A 21,447-nucleotide genomic window follows, 5' to 3' on the forward strand; every position below is an offset into this window, starting at 1 on the left:
GTATGCACAGTTTGATAACTTTGAGAACAGTTCCAAATGGCTCTCCAGAATGGTTGGATGTATTCACAGTTCCACCAACAATATATCAGTGTCCCAGTTTCCCCACATCACCTGCAACATCCATCATTATCTTTTCCTGTCAACTTAGCCAATCTGAGAGGTATGTAGTGGTATCACAGAGTTGTCTTAATTTGCATTTCTCTGATCAATAGTGATTTGGAACACTTTCATATGAATAGAAATAGTTTCGATTTCATCATCTAAAAATTGTCTGGAACTCAAATTTTTTAAATGAATGTTAAAACACTTTTTAGATGCAACTGGAAAAAAATTTAATTCTATCCCTTACTAGTCATAAATCTTTGATTCTGTGATAGTTAGCTCACTGTTTCTGAGGCCCAGTCCCATTTTTAGAATATGTGAGTCTACCAACTCTTGTCAATGACACAAAATCACAGTGGAAAAACAGGAATGAAAAGAGTTAAAGGAACAAAAGGACAACTGAAACTCATTCTCTCCTAAGAGTTTTTTTTAAAAGGACTTCTGAAGTCCATCTAATATTTGTATGAACAACAGACGTTATCAGCTAAATGGGACATTCTGAAACATTCAGGAGCATATAGTTTTCATTTTCTTACATCATTTCTAGCCTAGTCCTTCTCCAGATGCTTCCGGGAACAGGGAGCTGTCTGTAAGTATGGCTCATTAAAAGGCTATTTCTCAAGATTTGAGCTATCAGGAAAAAGTGGTAACAAATCCCCCTGGGCAGAGAACCATTTATACCTTGAAAAGCTCTTTGGAATAATAATTCTATTTTAGGTATTAGGCTAATAAGACTCAATCCTGCCTAGTTTAGACACTTTTCCTTCTGTACTCAAACAGCAATAGGTTCTTACTGTTTGCAGAATCAAATATAAATTTGTTTACCTTTGATCTGTTCAAGCATATAAGAAATTCAACATTTAACAATATATGCCACCTTGTGTTTGGCTATTTCTGGCCTTCTAGTCTCTTCTCATTTTGGGAGGGAGAACTTTATCCTTAATCCAACCTCCAATCCCTTTGGCAGGGGTGGTGGATGAGATGGAGGCTTATAACAAATATTTAGAGCTAAGCAAAAAAAGCTTCCCCGATGGTATGTCCCAAACTGTCTCATGTGCACTTTGAGTATGTCCCCTTTTCTTTGGATGGGCAGTGTGCAGCCTCACAGAGATTGTTCCATTGATTTGTCTTTTCAAAGGTGTTACTCTTTACATTCTGTTGTTATTGCATAAACTGTTCCCCATGATTCTGCTCATTTTACTATTTCTCTTGACAGCCTGACTTCTGACATTTCTTACGTTTCCCATTATGTCCATGAGCCATAATTTGTTTTCCAACCAAAAGGCATGCACCTTAGTGCCCATTTCAGTAGGCCTTTTGGGACAGAGACCGTGCAGTGGCAGAAAGGGTGAAAGGGGTTGACAATTTCAGTGGATTGGAGTGGGGGCCAAGCTGCAAACTGCATTCTGAAATGGCTGCACCAGTGTATGATGTCATCAATAATGCACCTGCCCTTCCCACATTTGCCATCTTCCCTTTTTGTCATCTTTGCCCATCTGATGGGTGCAAAGTGGGACCTCAGAGTTGCTTTATTTTGCATTTTCCTAATTATTAGAGATTTGAAGAATGATCTTCTTATTGGTGTTGACAGCTTGGATTCCTTTCTTTGAATGGACTCTCCAAATTCTTAGGTCATTTATCAATTTGGGGAATGGCTCTTATCCTTATAAATTTGCATGTGTTCTTAGTTAGCTTGAATAGGAGATATCTATTTACTGGCAGTAAAATTTCTTCCCCAATTACCTGTTTCCAGCTGGCTTTATGTAAGAACTCATTACTTTTATGTAATCAAAACTTTCCATTTTATCTCTTGTTATCCCCTCAAGACCTTATTTGGAGAACTCTTATCCAGTTCATGGATCCAAAAGGTGGTCTCTTTTCTCCCTCCTCTGATTTATGATATGACCTGTTAAAGTCATGTAACCATTTAAAGCTTGATAGATAGTAGGATGCATTGGTTTATAAAGAACTTCTGCAGGCTGCCTTTGGATTTTCTTGAAAGTTTTTTTTTCATCAGTTGAGTTCTTAGGGTACTTTAGGGACTCTGTACATTCTGAGCACTAAGCTTCTATCTGCTGTTTCTTTAGATTATAAATCTGCTCCATGGATGTGTCTTTCCTTTTTAACCATAAGAGCAGGTTTGAGGACTATTGCTTTGTTGTAGGTAGACTTTTGAGATCAAGCATTGCAAGGATATTTCCTTCCAAATTCTTTTTTCATAATTTCCCTTGAGATAAATGATCTTTTGTTCTTCCATTTGAGTTTCATAATTATATTTTATGGCACTATAAGGTAATAATTTGATAATTTAGTTTATTTCAATATTGTGATTTTTATTATTTTGATTTAGCCTATCCATAAGCAATTGCAATTTCTCCAGTAACACAGGTATTTCTCCAATAACTTAATTTTTTAAAAAGGAGTTTCTATTTGCATTTATATGTCTTGATGGATTAATTGCCTAATATGTCATACCACATGTAGTTATTTGGAAAGGAATTCATCTTTTCCTGATGGGTTTCATTGATTATACACAGCAATAGTGATGATTTGTGTGGATTTATTTTTTATCCTGCAAGTTATTATTTCAATTAATTTTTAGCTAATTATCTGGGATTCTATAAGTAATCCAATGATATCACATGCAAAAGTGATAAATGTATTTTCTCTTGGCCAGTGCTTACTGCCTCAATACTTTTTTTTCTTTTACAGCTACAGATGACATTTCTGACACTCTGCAAAATGGAAATGTACAACCTTACTTTATCCCTGATATTACAGAAAGGATCTCTATTTTATCCTCATTACATATAATGGTAGCTCTTGGTTTTAGATACTATTGACCATATTATGGAAAAACCATTTATTCCTGTACTTTTTTATATTTAATAAAAATAGCTATTGTACTCTGTCAAAAGCTTTTGCTGAATGTATTGACATAATTGTGATTTTTATTGTGTTGTTATTAATATAGTCTATTATGAACATTGAACCAACACTAAATTCCTGGTATAATTCTTTTAACTATGTTACTGTAGATTTTGCTAATATTTCATTTAAAATTTTTATATCGACACTTATTAGAGTTACTGGCACATAGTTTTCTTTTTTCCTTATTTAGACTAACATCTTTTTATATTAAAGAAGAATTTGGTAAAATTCCTCCTTTTCTTAATTTTTCAAACAGTTTATGTAATATTAGAATCAACTGTTCTGCGCCTACATGATAAAATCTACCCATAAATCCATCAAGTCCTGGGAAATTTTTCTTTAGGTGTTGATTTATGTCTTGTCTTAATGTTTTTTTTTTTCCTTCTGAAACTAGGTTATTTAAATTCTCTGTTTCTTCTAAGTACTTTGTTTTACTGATTGTGTCTCATGATGTTATCAGAGTTCTGAGAGGACCTTTTTTTTTCTTCTCCTATTAGTACATAAAACACTTCATACTTCTTTAGTTCCTTCTCATCACTCAATTTACCTTTTCCTTCTTTTTTCAGGACCTCTACTCTACTACATCACAGAAGCCTCCTCATCCTAGAAGTCCACTTCATTTGAGAGGGGTCCTCAAACTTTTTAAATAGGGGGCCAGTTCACTGTCCCTCAGACTGTTGGGGGGCAGGAGTATAGTAAAAACAAAAACTTTGTTTTGTGGGCCTTTAAATCCATAGCCCTGGGTGAGGGGGATAATCGTCCTCAGCTGGCGCATCTGGCCTGAGGGCCGTAGTTTGAGGACCCCTGCAGTAGATTAGTTCTTCTCAGAACTTGCATTTTACAGAAAAAATCTTAATCCCTCTCCAGTGTCTACCTGTGACTCTCCAAACTCTCTACCATGATCCTGCCTAGATATCTTTCCCACCTATGTCACTCTTGCTGCACAGCCTCCTTTTATGTATTATCTTTCTTCATTAGAATGCCAAGTCCCTGGGGACAGGAACTGTCTTTCTACTCGTATTTGCATTTCTACCATTTACCTCATTGCCTGGCAAACAGTAACTCTCTGCTGACTTGATCTTAACGCTTGTATTTACAATTCAAATTTTTTATTTGATTATATTTCTTTTCATCATAATGCTAGAAAAATGCTTCTATTTTACTAATGCCCTATTTCTTCCATTGTTAAAAGTAGATTCTGTTTTGCTAAGTAAGTTATTCTTTGTTTTAAAGCTTTACCTCTTGCCTTCGCCACATTGTATTCCAAGCTCTTCTCTCCTCTAGTGGTAGCTGCCAAATCTTAGGAATGCTGACTGTGGCTCCTTGGTAAGGTGAACTTTGTCTGTGGCTGCTTGGAGTACTTTTTCTTTGACCTAGAATTTCCAATTTGGGCTAGGATGTTCCTGAAAGTTTTCATTTTAAAGTTTCTTTTAGAAAATGAATCACGGTTCTGGGAAGTTTTTATTCAGAATTTCTTGAAATCTGATATCTGATCAATTTTTTCTTTTCTTTTTTTTCCAGAGCTGGAAGGAAGTTTTTTAGTTTTCTAGCAGAAGGAAGAAAACAAGCATTTTTTCAGGCACTGTGCTAAGTGCTTTTACAATTATAACTGATCCTCACAGAGCCCTAGATCATACAGTTAGAAGTGTCTGATGCTAACTTGGGGCCCAGTGTTTTAACCATTGGACCATCTAGCTTCCTAGCTAGTGGCCAATGATTCTTCCCTCTCTATCCCCTTCCTCCTCTCTCTCCCCTCTTCTCCTTCCTCCCTCACTCCCTCTTCCCTCCCCCCACATATCTCCCTCTGCCCAACCTGTTTTTCAGATCATTTTTTTTGAGAATGGCTTATATTTTTTTCTGGGGTTTGTTTGTTTTTTTTGGTAGGGAAAAGGGGGTCTTTTTAGTTTTAATATTTCTTGTTGTCTCAAGGAGTTATTAACTTCTATTTGGTTCATTCAAATCTTGGGAGAAGCTGTCACTTGCATCAGGTTTTTAGATTTTGCTCCAAGATGTTCATTCTCCTTCCAAGTCTTTCCTCTGGAGTTCTCTATTCAGTCATAAGATGCTTGTTACACTCGATCGATTTCTTCTTGGAATTCTAGTTGGCCAGTGGCCAAGCTGTGCTTTCTTGAAGTTGTTTGTAGACCTTTCAGAGTTACCATTCTCTTCTTTTGGGTTTGTACTTTGAGCATCCACAACTCCCTCCCAGCCATCACCAATATGTCTTTTAGTTCTTTGTTTAAATAGTTGTTTAGGTAGTGAAGACTTTATTAGCCACTTATTTATTATGTTCTGGGCATTGCGCTGCGGATACAAACAGAGTAAAACAAAACGGCCCCTATTCTTGAGGAAGGCAGCTAGACGGCTCAGTGGATAGAGTACCAGGCCTGGAATCTGGAAGACTCATCCCCCTGAGTTTAAACCTGACCCCAGACACTCATAAGTTCTGTGACCTTAACCCTGTTTGCTTCAATTCCCTCAACTGTAAAATGAGCTGGAAAGAGAAATAGCAAACTGCTACACTATCTTTGCCAAGAAAATTCTGAATAGGGTCACACAAGAGTTGGGAACGACTGAACAGTAATTCTCGAGGAGCTTTCGTGAAATGAGAGAAAGGTCAAATGTGAAGAAGAGCTGGGAAGCTGAGGGGAAGGAGAGGGAAGGGAAGGAAAGCGGAGGGCAGGAGGAGAGTGGTGAAGAAGAAGAATGGGGAAGGAGGCTGCCAGAGGGGGATCAAACTCAGGCTGGCATTAACAGCAGTCTGCAGTGAGCTGAGCAGACTCAGGTGAGCATGACTAGGGTTCCTTCCAGAGAACAGGTTCTGGCGATGAGCCTGAAATGCAAGTGGGCAAGATTGCTCCTGAGGAGGAAGAGCCCAGAGAACCAGGAGCGCTGAGAGGATCTATAGAGAATGTCTGCCCTCTCTGGCCAGAATCACCTGAGGCCAAAGCCAGCTTCCCACCCTGACCTACATCAGCCTCCTCCCAAACTCTACAATTCAGTCAAACTGGACTTCTCGCCTTCCTCTCACATGACTTCATCTCCAGTCTCCATGCTCTTGCCTTGGCCACATCTCATATAAGTGCCAGCACTTCCAAAGTATCATTTGTTTATTCTGTATCTAGTTATGACATTTGCACACACTGTGAGCTCACTGGGGACAGGGTTTGTTTCATTCTTTCCAAGTGCTTCTGTAGGTCCTAAAACAATGTAGCTTCTCACCCCGTGTTGACTAATTGGCGAACTTCTCCACTGATACAGTCTAACTTTCCTGGCCTAGCTGGCCCTGTAGGCGATTGTGCTCCAATGGCATAGCTCATGAGAATCTCTGGTCATACTTATCACAAAATAAAACCTGGTAGCCTTACTTTACAGTCACAGGTTAGTCTGTCTGGATCGACTTCCTTTGTCTTCTTCTAGTCTTAGGTTAGCTCCATTTCCTATATTCTACCCCAATGCCCATGAACTTGGGGCAATAACAGGACTCAAGAAGGGTTTTGTTGGTCTGGAACCAAAAGACCTTTAGCAAAGAGCCTTGGAGCCGACTAAGACTAAAAAGGCCAGAAAAAAACGAATTCAGTTCTTTTGTATGGCTGGTGGATACAACTGTCTGGAGGTCTCAGAAAAAACCCTGAAATCACCACAATTCCAAGATCACCTGCCCACGTTCCTTCTCGGCTATAGCAACAGGCTTCTTCTCTCTTGGCCAATCGGCCTTCTCTGAAAGGATGGCTCCTACGTGAACCCGCTGTGCCATTTCCCTACGGCGGCTTCTTGGCTTCCACAAGTCACAAAGGAAAACTGGTCTCCTCGCTTTATAAGAGTTAAATGGGAAGTACAAACAAGTACAGCAGACTACAGGTCAGCATCAATAAACGGGCAAGGGACCAAGCAGTCTTACAGTGCCTGCTGTGTGCCAGGGGATGGTGGGTGCTGGGACCATGTCCACCCTAGATTAGGAAGGGCACTAATAAGAAGCACCTGTCTGTATTCACCCCACTGCTTCCAGCATCATGGACAGACTTTCAGCTCCCTCCAACCTACCTCTCTCCAGTCTAACCATCACACTCAGACACTTTACAATCTGGCCAAAACGGACTACTTTCTGTTCCCCAAACTCACATGCTCCTACTGTCTGAAATCCTTAGATAGGAATATGGTTACCCTTATTTTAGATGTATGGGATTTTTATCTTCTGTCTCTATTCAAGTGAATATACTAAGGAATACTGACCCTGAAGATCAATTTAAATACTATCAGAATTTCTTCTTCTAAGAATCTATTATGCTGTGGATTGGGTACTTTTGCTTACCAATATTATTATTCTTTGATCTCTTTTTCAACCTTTATTATACACTGCTTTAAGATTTACAGAAAAACTTTCTTCAAAACAGCATGTGAAGCAGGTATTGTGAGCAATATGACATGAAGAAACTGAGGTCTCTTAAGAGATTCCTGTGGCAATATTTTTGGAGGACCAGAAAGATTCCATCACTGATACCATGGCACCCTGGAATCCTTACAAAGTGTTAAGTCATTAGAATTGATAGAGACAATAATTATCTAATTTAGCATGGTTCAGTATGATTGATCTAATCATACAAGGAGATGTTATGGGCCAGAACTTAAAACAAGGTACTAAGTGGAATTGAGGAGACAATGTTTAAATCTAATTTAGAATTGATTTAATCCTACAACAAATCAGGGTTTCCCAGTGATATGATTGGTGTGTACTCAGTGTACAGCATATAAGCAAGAAGTTCTCAGGGTCAGAGAGCACTCTGGGAGATACAGAAGCTCTCTCTCAGAGGCAAGATAGATTCATTCCAACTTTCACTTTGGTGCTAGCTGGAGATATTTGGAAGAAGAGAAGCTGAAGCTGGCAGAGATAAAAGATTAGCGGCAAGAGCTCTTGGAACCAAGAAGGGAGAGAGGCCTCTAAGGAAGCTAATCGGGCCCAATGAAAGAGATAAGACTTGGAAGGAGAAAATAAACATTTGGATTTTATCAGCTGGCTGTATTTGAGGTGATTATTACTCTGAACTGAAACTAAGGCTGCCTCTAGAAAACCTCCCCAAGAAACCTGTTCCACAGAGAACCACCATATTATACAAAAGAAAAGAACACCACAGCACCCATTATATGACACTTCAGCATTAACACCATGTAAAATTTTATCTTTATACTTTTGAGTCTTTTGTCCAAGCAGCTCTGACTTTATAGTACAATAAATCTTCTATTCTCACATCATGGCCAAGAATACATACCATGTTCTAATTAATAGATTTAAGGGTGACTAAGCTTTTTTTGTAAACTGTATTTGAAAATTATCTTATTCTAATCACGCTTTTAATAGGTGGCTTCCTCTGGTAAAAGGACACTCCTGATCCAAAGCGCATTTTCAACTCCTGTCCACATCCATTCCCTGTATCAGTGTTTTTAAGGGGATAATGGGGAATATCTTGCCTAATTATTCAAGCCATTTTTTACACTCATAAACTTCATAAGCGGCAGGATGGGGGAGACCCAACAGCAATTTGTCTTTCTTTTTTAGCCAGCTACAAACTCAGTAAGTGAGTAATATAATGTGGCGGTCAAAGCACTCAATGTCACCCTGAGCTAAGAAGGAGCATTGGCTCTTGGAAGAAAAAAAGAGTCCCTCTGAGGACTTGCCTGGTCAGACCTCTGGAGAACTGATGCTGGGCACAGCAATGCAAGGAGGACAATGATCTGGAGGTAACTAAGAATGTTTTGCCAGGCAAATGGGGTATCGGCCTTCAAATATGAAGGGCTGTCCTGGGAGGAGGGATTAGGCTTGTTCTGTCTGGCTCCTGTTGGCCATCCCTTCCCAAGAAACTGAGAGGTAAAATGGGGCCTGATGTCAAGAAGAGCTTCCTCACAGAACCCGTCCAGAAGTAGTTCTGGCTACCTGAGGAGAGTTCCCCAGGACGGTCCAGAGGTTTGTCGAGGGAAGGAAGGGATTCCATCTCCAAAAATCTGTGAGACTATCACTGTCATTCTTCATGTTAGGTCAATACTTCAAATCTCTTCTAATGAGAACATAACATCCTCAAATTATAACCAAGCTATTTATAATAAATAATTTAGGTACAAATAAATGTCTGGTATTTTTTCTATTTATGTGTATAAAATTTTTTCATTTAAATTTTACAAAAGACTTACTTCTTCACAAAGTTAAGTTTTCCTCTCTCTTTTTATCCCTTAGACAAAATTCAAAGATTGTCTAAATTTATTTCTTTATTCTTCTAATATTCATCATAAAATAAACAAGAAAAGGTACTAAAATACATCCCCCAAATATGCTGGCAAGGAATTTTTGTTATGTTATTATTATACCAAAAGAAAGAGCATGGATCAAGGTAAAGAATGTATAAAAGGGTAAGATCATTTACCTCTTATTTGCCTGTCAACTACTCTCATTTCTTTTCTGATCTTCAACGACCATTCATTGACCTAAAAGGGGAAAAAAAACTACCATGAGATGCTAACTCTAGGCAAGTCATTCAGTTTTAAACACGAAATATGAACATTTCATTATTTTGCATGAAGCTAACCCTGTGGGCGGCACATACACGAGTCTATTTTCAAAGTTAAGGCTTTAATATCAATTGACCTTTTTTATTCACTTGATAGGCACAAAACCTAAAATGGATAAAAGAAAAACTTAGCCCAGACATAATACTTTGACTTGATCCTGAAAAACTGTTCCTTTTTAAAGACCAGGCCATCTTGGGCTTGGCATGAAGGAATACTCTAAGTCACCTAGTCCACCCGGTCCCTCATGTTACAGATGGGTAAAATGAGGCCCAAAGAGGCTGAGTGGCTGCCCAAGGCTAAACAAGAGGCTAAATGGCAGAACTGGCACTCAGCGCCAGGCTTTCTGATGTAAAGGATGGTTCTTTAGTCACCAGTTAATAGAGATACAAATCTCAGAGATTTTGCCATGCTCTCCCCAGCCTACAGCCTTTCCCTTGGCCCTCCACGCCTCCCTGAGCCCCCTTCTTTGCATAGACCCTGCCCACCACACTCCCATTGTGTTGCATTTCCAATTTGGACACTGGCTCTTTCAATATTTCATCACCAGTCATGGCTTTTGATCAACTCTGTCTGACTCTCTGGGACTCCACTGGGAGTTTTCCTGGCAGAGATGTTGCAGCAATCCATCAATTTCTTCTCTGGCTCATTTACAGATGACGAAACTGAGTCAAACAGGTTAAGTAAATTGCCTAGAGTCACACAGTTACTAAGAGTCTGAGGTTGGATTTGAACTCAGGTCTTCCCAACTCCAGAGCAGGCCAGAACTCCACCCGCTGTGCCCGGCTGCCCATATGTTCAGCTCAGCAGACAGCAAAGGTTTCAGCAACTTTCCCACCCCTCATTCATTCTGGAAAGCAATTTGGAACTACCCTGGAAAAATGGCTACAAATGACTCAAGAGGACAGATGGCAAAAAAGGAAGAAAGAATGGTCCTTTTATTCCAAAATAGTCACATCAGAGCCTTTTGTGGTAGCACAGAAATGGAAAGCAGATGTCCCCCGAGGAACTACCGGAGTCTAATGGATACTATGGTGTTCCATGAAACCACCAACAGGAAGAAGGGAGAAGCATGGGGAGAAGACATCCACAAACTGGGGACCCCAGAGACAGCAGAGGCAGGAAAACCACGCCTGTGCAAACTTTCTGGAAGGCTGCTCCCAGCAGTGCCTGCCCGGTGTGGTCCAGATGAGGAGAGGCCCCTGGGGAGGGCTGGCTCCCTTGCACACGGAAAGAAGGCCGGATACAGCGATGAAAGAGAGGAGCCGCGTTTCAGACTTCTCGTGATTCTTGCCCCAAATGTCACCCAAGGCCCTTGGACAACAGGGACTGCCACAGTGATGTGCCAGTGAGCTTGGCTGGGAAAGGGCCTTCCCCACTGGCCCGCTCTGGCTGCCAGCCGGCTCCCATCATCCCCCTCTCTCACTCGGGGTTAGGCCAGGCTCTTCACGAAGAGAATTCTTGGCTATTCACAATCTGCTTTAATAGACAAGACATCTAGAGCCATGAGGACCAACAGTGGGCACTCACACTGTACCATGTGCAGGAAGGACGCAATGGACCCAAAAGGGAGACCCAGGGAAGGGGCCCCTCAAAACCTCCCGATCCCCTCTCCTTCCAGGCGTGACTTCACTAATTGTCACAGACACCTCGGGACCAACCCTCTGATGGCCCTCCCTCCATAGCCTGCCCACCACTGCCTCGAGGGCTCCCCTCACCCGGCCTCTTACAGCTGAGCCCCAAACTCTCCAGGGCCTTTTTCTGTAACATGGCTCAAGTCCAGAATCCTTCGCCCAGTATTCTGTGTGGCCCCCAGCCAGACCCCAGTCTGTCTTTCCAGTCTTGGCTCATAATGTTCTCCCCACAACTGTTGCTCAGTAGCTTCGGTCATGACCCCATTTGAGGATTTCTTGGCAGAAATGCTGGAGTGATATGGAATTTTCTTCTGTAGCTCATTTTCCAAATGAGGAAACTGTGGGTTCTGATAAAAATGGGGTTTCTGCTTCCTGCACAAACAATGGAGTGTCCAACTTCTGTGTGCGTCCTTCTCCATTTTAAAAGTTTCCAGGGCACATCTGATTTTGACTTCTGAGTTTGGGTCTTATCAGACAGTGGACTGGAAGGGTCAAGAGGGCAGAGCCAAGAGCTAGCATTTACAGAGCATTTTAGGATTTACACGGCACTTGATAGATCCATCTCTTTGAATCCTCTCAATAGCCCTGGAAGAAAAGCTCATTTCTTACTCCCACTTTACAGATGAGGAAACAGGCCCAGAGAGTTTAAATGACTTGCCTAAGGTCACACAGCCAAGTATCTGAGGCCGGACTTGAACTCAGGCCTTCTTGACTTCAGGCAGGCACTTGATTCACAGACTTTAGGGCACGGCGCTTGGCACATCACGTAAGCTCTGTTGAAGGAACGTGTGTTTGTAGGCCCTCCTTTGTTTGCAGACCTTGGGGGTCTGTCCCCTCATGGGCCTGATGCCCAGACTAACTGCACAGTCACGGCTTGGGAGATCCTATCATCCATCAGCTCAAAACCAAATCTGTCATCCGCTCCCACTCCCATCTTCCACAACAAATCAGTGGCAAAATTCCCTCATCATCTCTAGCAGGACCCCCCACCCCCCCACTGCCTACTTTTCTGTAAAAATGTTCTATCTTTCCAGAAGATTTAAGTACCTCGAGAAGGCTAGGGACAGTCCCTTTAGCTCAGCCTGTTATTCCCCTTCCTGTATCCTACTTTGAAGCTATAACACCATTCTCTGAAACTGCACTGCCCTGTTCTGCCTCCTGGCTCTTGCACACGCAGCCCTCGTACCTGGAACAGTCCTTCTCCCAAATCTCTGCCAATGCAAGGCTTTCCTTCCTGAGAGGTCCCCCAGAGTGTCCTTCATCTCTCCTCCAGCATGAGTGATGTTCGATCCTCTCCTAATCACATGTAACACGGAGTGTTGTGTCTGCCCTCCTGGACTCCTTCCCTGAGGGAAGGCAGGCTAATGTCTCTTTTCATCTTTGTGCCTAGTACAGTGCACTATATTAATCAATGTTCACCGAATTCTGCAACTTCCTAACTTAAAATTTTCAATGGATCTCAACTAAATAATTTCCAAACTCAAGACACTACATACAACCCTTCCAAATTCTGACACCATGTTACCTTGTCATCCTTCCCTTTAAATCTGTTCTACTTAAGTCATTTTCTCTATTTCTTATAATAGCTTTTACTTTTTAAAAAATATTTAATAATAGTTTTTTATTTTCAAAATACATGCAAAGATAGTTTTCAAGATTTACTTTTGCAAAACCCTGTGCTCCAAACTTTTCTCCCTCCCTCCCCTATAGAGCAAGCAATTCAATATAGGTTAAACATGTACAATTCTTCTATATGTATTTCCACATTTATCAGGCTGCACAAGAGAACCCAGATCAAAAAGGAAAAAAAATGAGAAAGGAAACAACTGCAACAAAAAGAGGTGAAAATATTATGTTGAGATCCACATTAAGTACCCACAATCCTCTTTTTGCATGCAGATGGCTCTTTCCATCACAAATCTATTGGATTGGCCCCCATCACCTCATTGTTGAAAAGAACCAAGTTCATTACAGTTTATCATCACATAATCTTCTTGATGATGAGCCATTTACTAAGATAATCAAACAAAATTAGTAGGCATCCTCCCATAAGTTCTTCCTTTTCCCTATTCAAACTATTCTGTTCACCTATCATTTCCCATTAACTGGTGACAAACATGGTAGAGATTCTCAACTTTTCCATTCCTCTTGCCTTTGGGCAAACTTCCCAATCTTCCTATTCAACAGAACAGTAAAGATCCTAGAATTTATTATTAGCCATAAGTGTATAGCTCTTCAAGGTTTTGCAAAATGCCTTCTTTATGTCATCTGACACCATCCTCGGAATAGAGGTCAGTGTTATTCCTACTTTATAGATAAAAGAAATCTTTTTCTGGGAGACGTTAGCTTGACCAAGGTCCCGCAGCTGGCAAAATGGGATTATTCTAACTCATCTCTATCCAAGTCCAGCCCTCTATCCAAAGTGGCCATTGTGGGTAGGCCAGGGAGAAAACTTCTGTTTTAACTTTTCTGCAGGACCCAGTTAAATTGTGACCTCACCCCTGTATTTGACCTGACCACCCCCAACATCTCTGAATTCCTATGATGCTGATTTAGGTTGTACTCATTCATCTTTGTCTCATTTCCCCTAACACTCAGCCCATTGTATTCCTATTAAACCCTACAAGTACCCCTTGTAGGAAGCTTTCCTTGACTGTACAGTACAAGCCATGTTTTTGCTCCCTTTGCTGGCACCTCTCAATCCTTCCCGGTACAGAGGGTGTCCCAAAAGTCTTGGAGTGGTTTTAGGCCGGAACCCCTGGGTATGGAATTAGGCCCACATCCATTCTACCAGACTGCCCGACCTGGAGGCAGGAAGTGGGCTTCTCCCCACGGGTCTCTTCCCGGCAGAGGGCGGCCCTCGGAGGAGGTTTTCGGCCAGTGCACTCCGAGTTGGGCCCATCGCCCTGTTCACAGCCTGTTCTGGGCCCGGCTCAGTCTTGGCCCGTTTGAAGTTGCCTCCTGGCTGGACCAGCAGCTGCTGGGCCGGGCTCCTTTCTAAGAGCTCCTCCGTGGTTCCTTCACCTGCCGACAAGCGGAGGGACAGGCCGCCCCCTCTGCAGACGCAGACGAATACCTCGCAAGCGGAGATCAGCCTTCTGATCTCGGGCCGAACCGGAGGAGCCAGTTTTGCTGGGGGCTGATCCCGAGCCCTGTTAGAGCCTGAGCACCAAACACTGGCCCGGCCCGGCCCCCTCCACAAACGCACATTTAGACAAGGGAGGCTGCTCTGCGCCCAGCACCGGGCCAGGCCCTGGGGATACAGAGAGAGCCTGCCCTCAAGGAGCTCCCGGACCTGCAGAGAACCAGGCACAAACAAGCCGACGCGGGGCAGCAGCAGAGCTGGGCGCAAGCTCCGCCTGGGCTCTGGGGACCAGGAAAGGCCTCCCGAGGGACATTTAAGCGAGGTCGCCTGGAAATTAAGAAGGGCAAGGGAAGGATATGGGCCAAGCAGCAAGCAAAGGCCCCAAGGCGGGAGACGAGCCAGCTCGGTCCTAGACATCCGAAAGCCGGCTAAGCTCTCACTGGAGCGGCCAAAGGCCTTTCTGCTGGATCCTGGGGGTCCCGGGGCAAGTGCGGCTGGGGGAAGGGCTGTTGGGAGGCGTGACTCCTACAAGAGAAATGAGGTCCTGAGAGAAGCGGCCTCCACACTGGAAGTCTCCGCACTGAGCGGAGGGGGTGGGGGTGGGGGGGCTGGGATCCTAAAACCATCAAGAAGTCCAAGGGGGTCAGAGGTCACCGAGGGAGGGCGGCACAGGGTCCAGGGCGTGGTTAGCCGTGACCCGGATGGGAATCCAGCCGATTTTGAGGAGCAGCCAAGCAAGGAACAGACCCAGAAGGGGAGCAGGGGCCAGCAAGGGCAGGACAACCTACAACAAACTGAAAGAAACCAAGTCCCGGGCCTTTCCTGCCCATCCACCGGGTAAGATAGGCTTCCAGGGCCAGGCCCGGCAGTGGCTCTGTTCCACGGGGCCATGGGACGCCTGCTCAGAAAGTATAGAGGTGGGAGGGCCAGGGTGAGAATCCTGCCGCAGACACTCTCTGGGCAGGTCCCCCTAATCTCTGGTGGGCCAAGGACGGCCCCTCAGTCTCCCGAGCCGGCAGGGTCGGCGGAAGGGGCCATGAGCCTGCCTTTGCAAATCTCCCGGCAGGCATTAATGCAAGCATCCTGGCTGGACCAGGAGCGCCCAGGGCCAGGCAGGACGTGCTCCCTCCAAGGAGGAGGAGGAAGTGCGGAGAGGCGGGGCAGGACCAGGGGGAGGACTTGGCTCCTGTGGGCCTCGGTCTGTGCAGCCTGGAGGCCCCTTCCCACCTGACCTCCCTCTGGGCACCTCAAGCGCCACGGGCCCCAGACTAGGGAACAGGCACCCGCCGGGCAGGTGGGGGTGGAGAACCAGGCGCATGCTCCGGCCTCCCACAGATGAGGAAACTGAGGCTGGCAGAGACAGTCCGGTGTCAAGCCCCGGAATCTGGCCTCAAATCACTATCAGCTGCGTAGTCCGGGGCAAGCCAGCGGGGCTCAGTTTCTCCACCTGTGAGATGAGGAGAGCGTCAAGGGCGTCCAGGGGCCAGGATGCAGGGAGGATCCAGAACCCAGCCCCGCAGGCTCCCCTTTGCCCCGCCCACCTAGGCCTTTCCCCTAAGCCCCGCCCTCGGCTCAGGACCTCTCACTCAGGCCCCGCCCCGCTCAGGTCTCGTCCCCACCCATTCAGACCCCCGTTCCCGAAGGCCCCGCCCCGCTCAGACCTTGCACTCATTCAGACCCCCACCCCAGGCCCCGCCCTCCCCCGGACCCCGCCTCGAGCCGCCCCGGAGCGCCTTGCCTGAGGGGGGTGAGGGTGGGCTGGCCCATACCAATTCTGGGGGAAACAGGGCGGAGGGCGGCGCGGGGCCGGGAGCGCGAGGCGAAGCGTGAGGGGAAGTGGCTTCCTACGCCCGGGGAGGCCCGGGATCGCTCCCTCGGCGGCGGAGGAAGCGCCTCGAAGCCCCCTCCGCCGCCCCCCCTGCCTCCGGCCGCACCGGCCCGGCCGGGCCGCCCCCGAGGCTGGGAGTGGCTCTAACCGCCGCCGCCCCTCTTACCAGCTCCTTGGGAGGCTTCTCTTGCGTTTTTCCGAAGAGCCCCATTGCGAACTCTATTATTCCGGACCCTTCCGCCTTCGGGTCACCGGCGCCGCGGCCGCCTGGGCGGGGCCCCCGAGATGGGGCCGAAAAGCCAGGTCCAGAAGGAAGCGGCAGCGGCAAAGGCCTGGCGCAGGCGCACAGGGCGACGTGTAGCCAAGGGGCGGGGTCGTACCCGGGCTTTCTGGGGAACCCACGAATCGTTCTGCGTACGCGCGAGCGCGCCGCCGAGCTGTGGGCTTGGGTAATGGCAGGACCGCGAGCGCGCCGCCGAGCTGTGGGCTTGGGTAATGGCAGGACCGCGAGCGCGCCGGAAAGTAACCCGGCCGCACATTAGGCTGCGCGCGTCCGCTTACACCGGGACGGACGTGCTGGGGCGGGCTCTCCCCGGCCGGGCGGTGGCTAGCGTCGGAGTGAACGTTTAACCCTTTGATTTGCGGTCTCCTGCATCAGTTTGACACCAGGTGCACGATCTGCCCGAGCCGCATTAAAATGCAAAAAGATGCGTGACCCGAAGAGCGTCCCAACAGCTGATATTTACACGCCGCTCCCCAGATGGCTCGCTTTGCCCTCGCAACCACCCAGGGAGTAGATGCTGTTAATATCTCGACCTGCAAACTGGAAAAAAAAATAGCGTCTATTTCCCAGGATTGTTGTGGGAAGCAGACGAGATAATACTTGTCAATTGCGTCGTGTGAGAACCTGTGCCTGGGCCATGGAATCCAATTAAAATCTTATCTTCCCTCTCTCCTCTTTCCTTTCTGTTAGGGAATAAGAACTCTTGGACAATTAGTGGGGGAGCGGCTAAGATTGTAAACCTGTGATGGGTAAGGTTTCTCCTTTTGGTTTTTAGAGCTGTTCCATGACCCCCGGCCAAGGATATTGTGAATCACATTTGCAATCATCTAAATCAGATCAGTTGATTCAGTCTTCTGAAACTTTTTAAGTGCACAATTAGAAATGTTTGCTAGTCACATCCAAGGAAGTAAGGGAAGGGTGGAGAAAGCCCTTAGTTTTTCCTGTCTGTTTTTCTATAGCCCTCCAGCTACCAGAACTAGTACATATAATTTTATGTAAAGATAGCTTTCAACATTCATTTTTGTAAAACTTCGTGTTCCAATTTTTTTTTCTCTCTTTCCTTCCTCTACCTCCCTCTTCCCCAAGAGAATAAACAAAATGACAAAGGTTAAACTTGTGCCATCCTTTCAGACATTTCCATATTTGTCGTGTTCAAGAAAAGAAAAATCTAAGAGGGGAAAAAAAAACCAGGAAAAAAGAAAAGCAAGCAAACAAACAAAAAGTGAAAATACTATGATTCAAACTACATTCAATCTCCCTGGTTCTCTCCGGATGGGATGGCGTTTTCCACGGAAAGTCTATTGGAATTGTCTTGGATTGGAATTTTCAGCATTGCTGAGAAGAGCCAAGTCCATCACAGTTGATCATCACATGATCCTGCACACATGATTTAAGACACATACGCATAACTCATCCCTGGGTAAAGGTCTCCTGTTGGTCTCTGTTGGAACTTGAGTTTTAAGAAGGAAAAGACAGATGTTGCTACTACCAGCCGCTGCCATTGGGTGGATGCAGGGGGAGAAGGAACAAAGCATCTTCTTACCTACTTTCCCCTTCCTTCCTCTTGTCCTCTCTAGTCTCTTTAGAGTCAAAGTATCTGCATGAGTCAGCGATTAGGATATAGCTCCCCTTGCTAGAATAGATGCTTTGCCTGGATTATACTACCCATATTGGGAAAGGTTGGGGAAGGGGTTGGTGCACCACTGCCCCACAATTCTGATCTTAGTAAAAGTGCAACAACATGCGGGGTCTTTTAATCCTGCTCAAGTATTGTGAGAAAGCCTCCTTGGGCCTCTGCAAACCAGAAAACACTAAGGAAATGAGAATTCCAGTTATCCCCACAATGTCCAAGTCACTATTTTTTCCCTTATTTAAAGTAAACTTTTGTTGAAGTTTTGTTTTTTTCATCATCTTAGTATCTCATGTATCCCTTCCAAAGAGCAGCCTATATGACAAATAGTGTGTTTTGAAGAGGAAAAAAATTCAGCACAACTGACTAATACACTGAGACAGAGACAGAAACACATAAGGAGCAAACTTTTGAATGGCTGGAAGCCCAAGTGCTTCAGACATGTGGGAAAATAAATACCCCAGCATACCTATTGATCCCTCAGCACTTGCACCCCTACCTAGAGACTACCAAGAACAAATTTCTATAGTAAGATCATTCTTTTTTTTTTTTTTTTTGTCTATGCTGAGATTTTATCATTTATTCGGTATGATTTCCTTGATTTCTGTTTATGGTTTGCTTGGACAAATGTGTCCTTTGCATTTGGGAGGAGGGAGCTAAACTGGGTGAGAGTAAGCTAACCATTGCTCTGCTCTTGATAGTGGCCAGGAAAAAATAGATTTATTCTAACTACTAACTAACTTCTACTTAAATATCCAAAATATCTTTATGTACCTATCTATGTAGATATACAAATAAATAGATATACAAATATCTCTCTTCATTCTGTCTCTTTCTTTCCATATATCTCCACTCTGGTGTACATCATTTCCCAATTTAAATGGCTCTTTGACCATATGTAGTGAGGAATATGTCCCTGAGATATTGGGGGAAATTTTTTGCCTTTGTTCTTGTTACATCTTTAAAATTCCTTTATGAAAGGAAAAAAAACTCCTTCAGGACAGGGATTGTTGGCTTTTGCAGCTAGGTGGTGCAGAGAATACTATCCTGACAAGAATTCCAAGCCCAAGTAAATTTTGGGAGATTTGGAGGAGTGGTCCCAAGTGTTAGGCTTTATCCTTTTACAAAGTGACTTTGTTTCTGGTTGGAGAATGTGGTAGTGAGGTGATCTATCAGATAGAGCGCTGAGAGAGTTGGAAAGGGGTGAACCCAGCTGGGCAAGTCATTTAATCTCTGTGTCTGTTTCATTATAGGAATAATAATAGCACTTGTAAGGATAAAAGGAGTCAAAATATATAAAGCTCTTTAATTTTCATTTTTTTTGGGTGAGGCAGTCAGGGTTAAGTGACTGGTCCAGGGTTATACAGCTAATACATGTCAAAGATCTGAAGTTGGATTTGAACCCAGGTCCAGTACTCTGTCCACTGTGCTCCCTAGCTCTCTATATGTAAAGTTCTTTGCAAACCTTAAAGACACACACACACACACACACACACACACACACACACAGATGCTAATGCTATAATTATTATTTTATATTTATGCCTCCAAGTGTTTAGCAAAGGGTTTAGTAGTTGTGCTTGCTTAATAAATGCTTTTCTTTCACTTCCCTCATTGTACTGGAATAAAATGCTAGGTAATTCTACCTGTAAGGCTAATGCAAACAATATTTAATAGTCTTTAAGATTCTAAGGACTCTTCAAGCCCTGGGTGTAGGGAGAGGAGGTAAATAATTTCCCAAAAGAACTGCCTTGATCTTCTGTTTTTCTTTAATAAAGTCACACTGGACTGCTTATGAACAGAGAGCTAGATGGGACCTTGGTCTCAATGTGACTAAAATAGTCCACGCAAGGATCTAGGAGGTTCTGATCTATAGAAGTGGTGGTAAATGAACCAAGAGAAGATGGAAAAGATAGAGTTGTTTCATCATGACTCCTGATTGCTTGAGTGGGAGGGAGGGAGAGTTAAGGGTGACAATTTTACAGGTTTAGCTGGCTGGTAGATAATAGTACCAGCAACAATAATGGGAAATTTGGGGAAAAAGGAAGGTTTAGAGGTAGAAATAAGACAAGTTCTGTCTTGGACGTGTTGAGTTTGAATTGCCTGTAGGACAGGAGGAAGCATTTTATTAAATACCTATGATATGCCAGGCATTATACTAAGCAATTTTACAAATTTTATCTCATTTGATTCTCATAACAAAACTATTAGTTAGATACTATTATTATCCATATTTTACAGTTGAGGAAACTGAGGCAAACAATTAAGTGACTTGCTCTGAGTCTAATAAGTGTCTTGAGGTTGGATTTGAACTCCAGTCTTTCTGACTCTAGACCCAGCACTTTATTCACTGTTATCTAATTTCTAAATTATAGCAAGATGGAAATGTCCAACAGGCAGTTGGTAATATTGAATAGGAGAAAGTACACAGGAGAGATTTGGGCTGGATAGACAGATGTGAGAGTCAGCATCGTAGAGATGAGAATGAAGTCAATGAGAGCTGAAGAGAGTAAAGAGACAGAAGGTCTTTGTTTGTAGACTGTGGAGGAGCCAGTAGCTAGGGAAAGATTGAAGATGAGACATAGAAAGTGTGATGGACAGGATAAATTCCCAGAGAAGATACAATAGTTTTTGGACCAAAAAAAGCAGTAGAAGGGTTGCTTTGGGCCCAAAGTGACTAGAACAAAGAAAAAGATGGGGGAAGATGTAAAGATATTTTGGTGTGGAGTTAGGGAGAAAAGGGAGTTCATACCTTTTAATTTTCTTATTAAAATGGAAAGTAAGGGTCTTCTACTGAAGAAGTTGGGATTGTGGTGACATTAAGAGCTTTAGAAGAAAAGTTATTAAGACTTTGTAGAAGTTTCTCTGATAAAGATTTCATTTCTAAGATGAATTAAGGATTGAATTCAAGTTTACAAGAATAAGATCATTCTCCATTTAATAAATGACATTTCTCAAAGGAAGACATGTCCAAACTACCAGCAGCCATATAAAAAAAGTGTTCCAAAAAACTAAAGAAATGCAAATTAAAACAACCCTGAGAACCTATTTCATACTTATCAGATTAGCAAAGGTGACAAAAAAGGAAAAATGCTGGAGAGGCTGGGAGAAAACAGGTACATTAATGCACTTTTAGTGGAGCTGTGATTTGGTCTAGTCATTCTCAAAAGCAATTTGGAACTATGCCCCAAAAGTCATTAAACTCTTTGATCTAGTGATAATGCCTTTACTAGGCCTATAGCACTTACAGATCTTAAAAAAAAAAAAAAGAAGAAGAAGAAGAAAGAAAAGAGCTCATATATACAAAAATATAGCAACTTTTTAAAAAAAAAACAATGGCAAAGTATTGGAAAAAAGGAAGTATTCATCAATTGGGGAATGGCTGAACAAATGAATGTA

General features: G+C 43.8%; 1 protein-coding gene across 1 annotated transcript in view; it reads right to left on the bottom strand.

Annotated features, from left to right (window-relative positions):
• The window catches only part of CHMP3 (charged multivesicular body protein 3), a 41,162-nt gene extending 24,646 nt beyond the window's left edge, over positions 1–16,516 (bottom strand). Inside the window, exons 1-2 of the mRNA XM_003758636.3 lie at positions 16,302–16,516; positions 9,447–9,507 (exon numbers count right to left, since the gene is read on the bottom strand). Coding sequence (XP_003758684.1) covers positions 9,447–9,507; positions 16,302–16,346 — 106 coding nt within the window. The 5' untranslated portion in view covers positions 16,347–16,516. The remainder of the gene's footprint in view (positions 1–9,446; positions 9,508–16,301) is intronic.
• Between the last annotated feature and the right edge of the window lie 4,931 nt (positions 16,517–21,447).

Source organism: Sarcophilus harrisii, chromosome 2 (genome assembly GCF_902635505.1).
Source record: "Sarcophilus harrisii chromosome 2, mSarHar1.11, whole genome shotgun sequence".
Taxonomy (NCBI): Eukaryota; Metazoa; Chordata; class Mammalia; order Dasyuromorphia; family Dasyuridae; genus Sarcophilus; species Sarcophilus harrisii.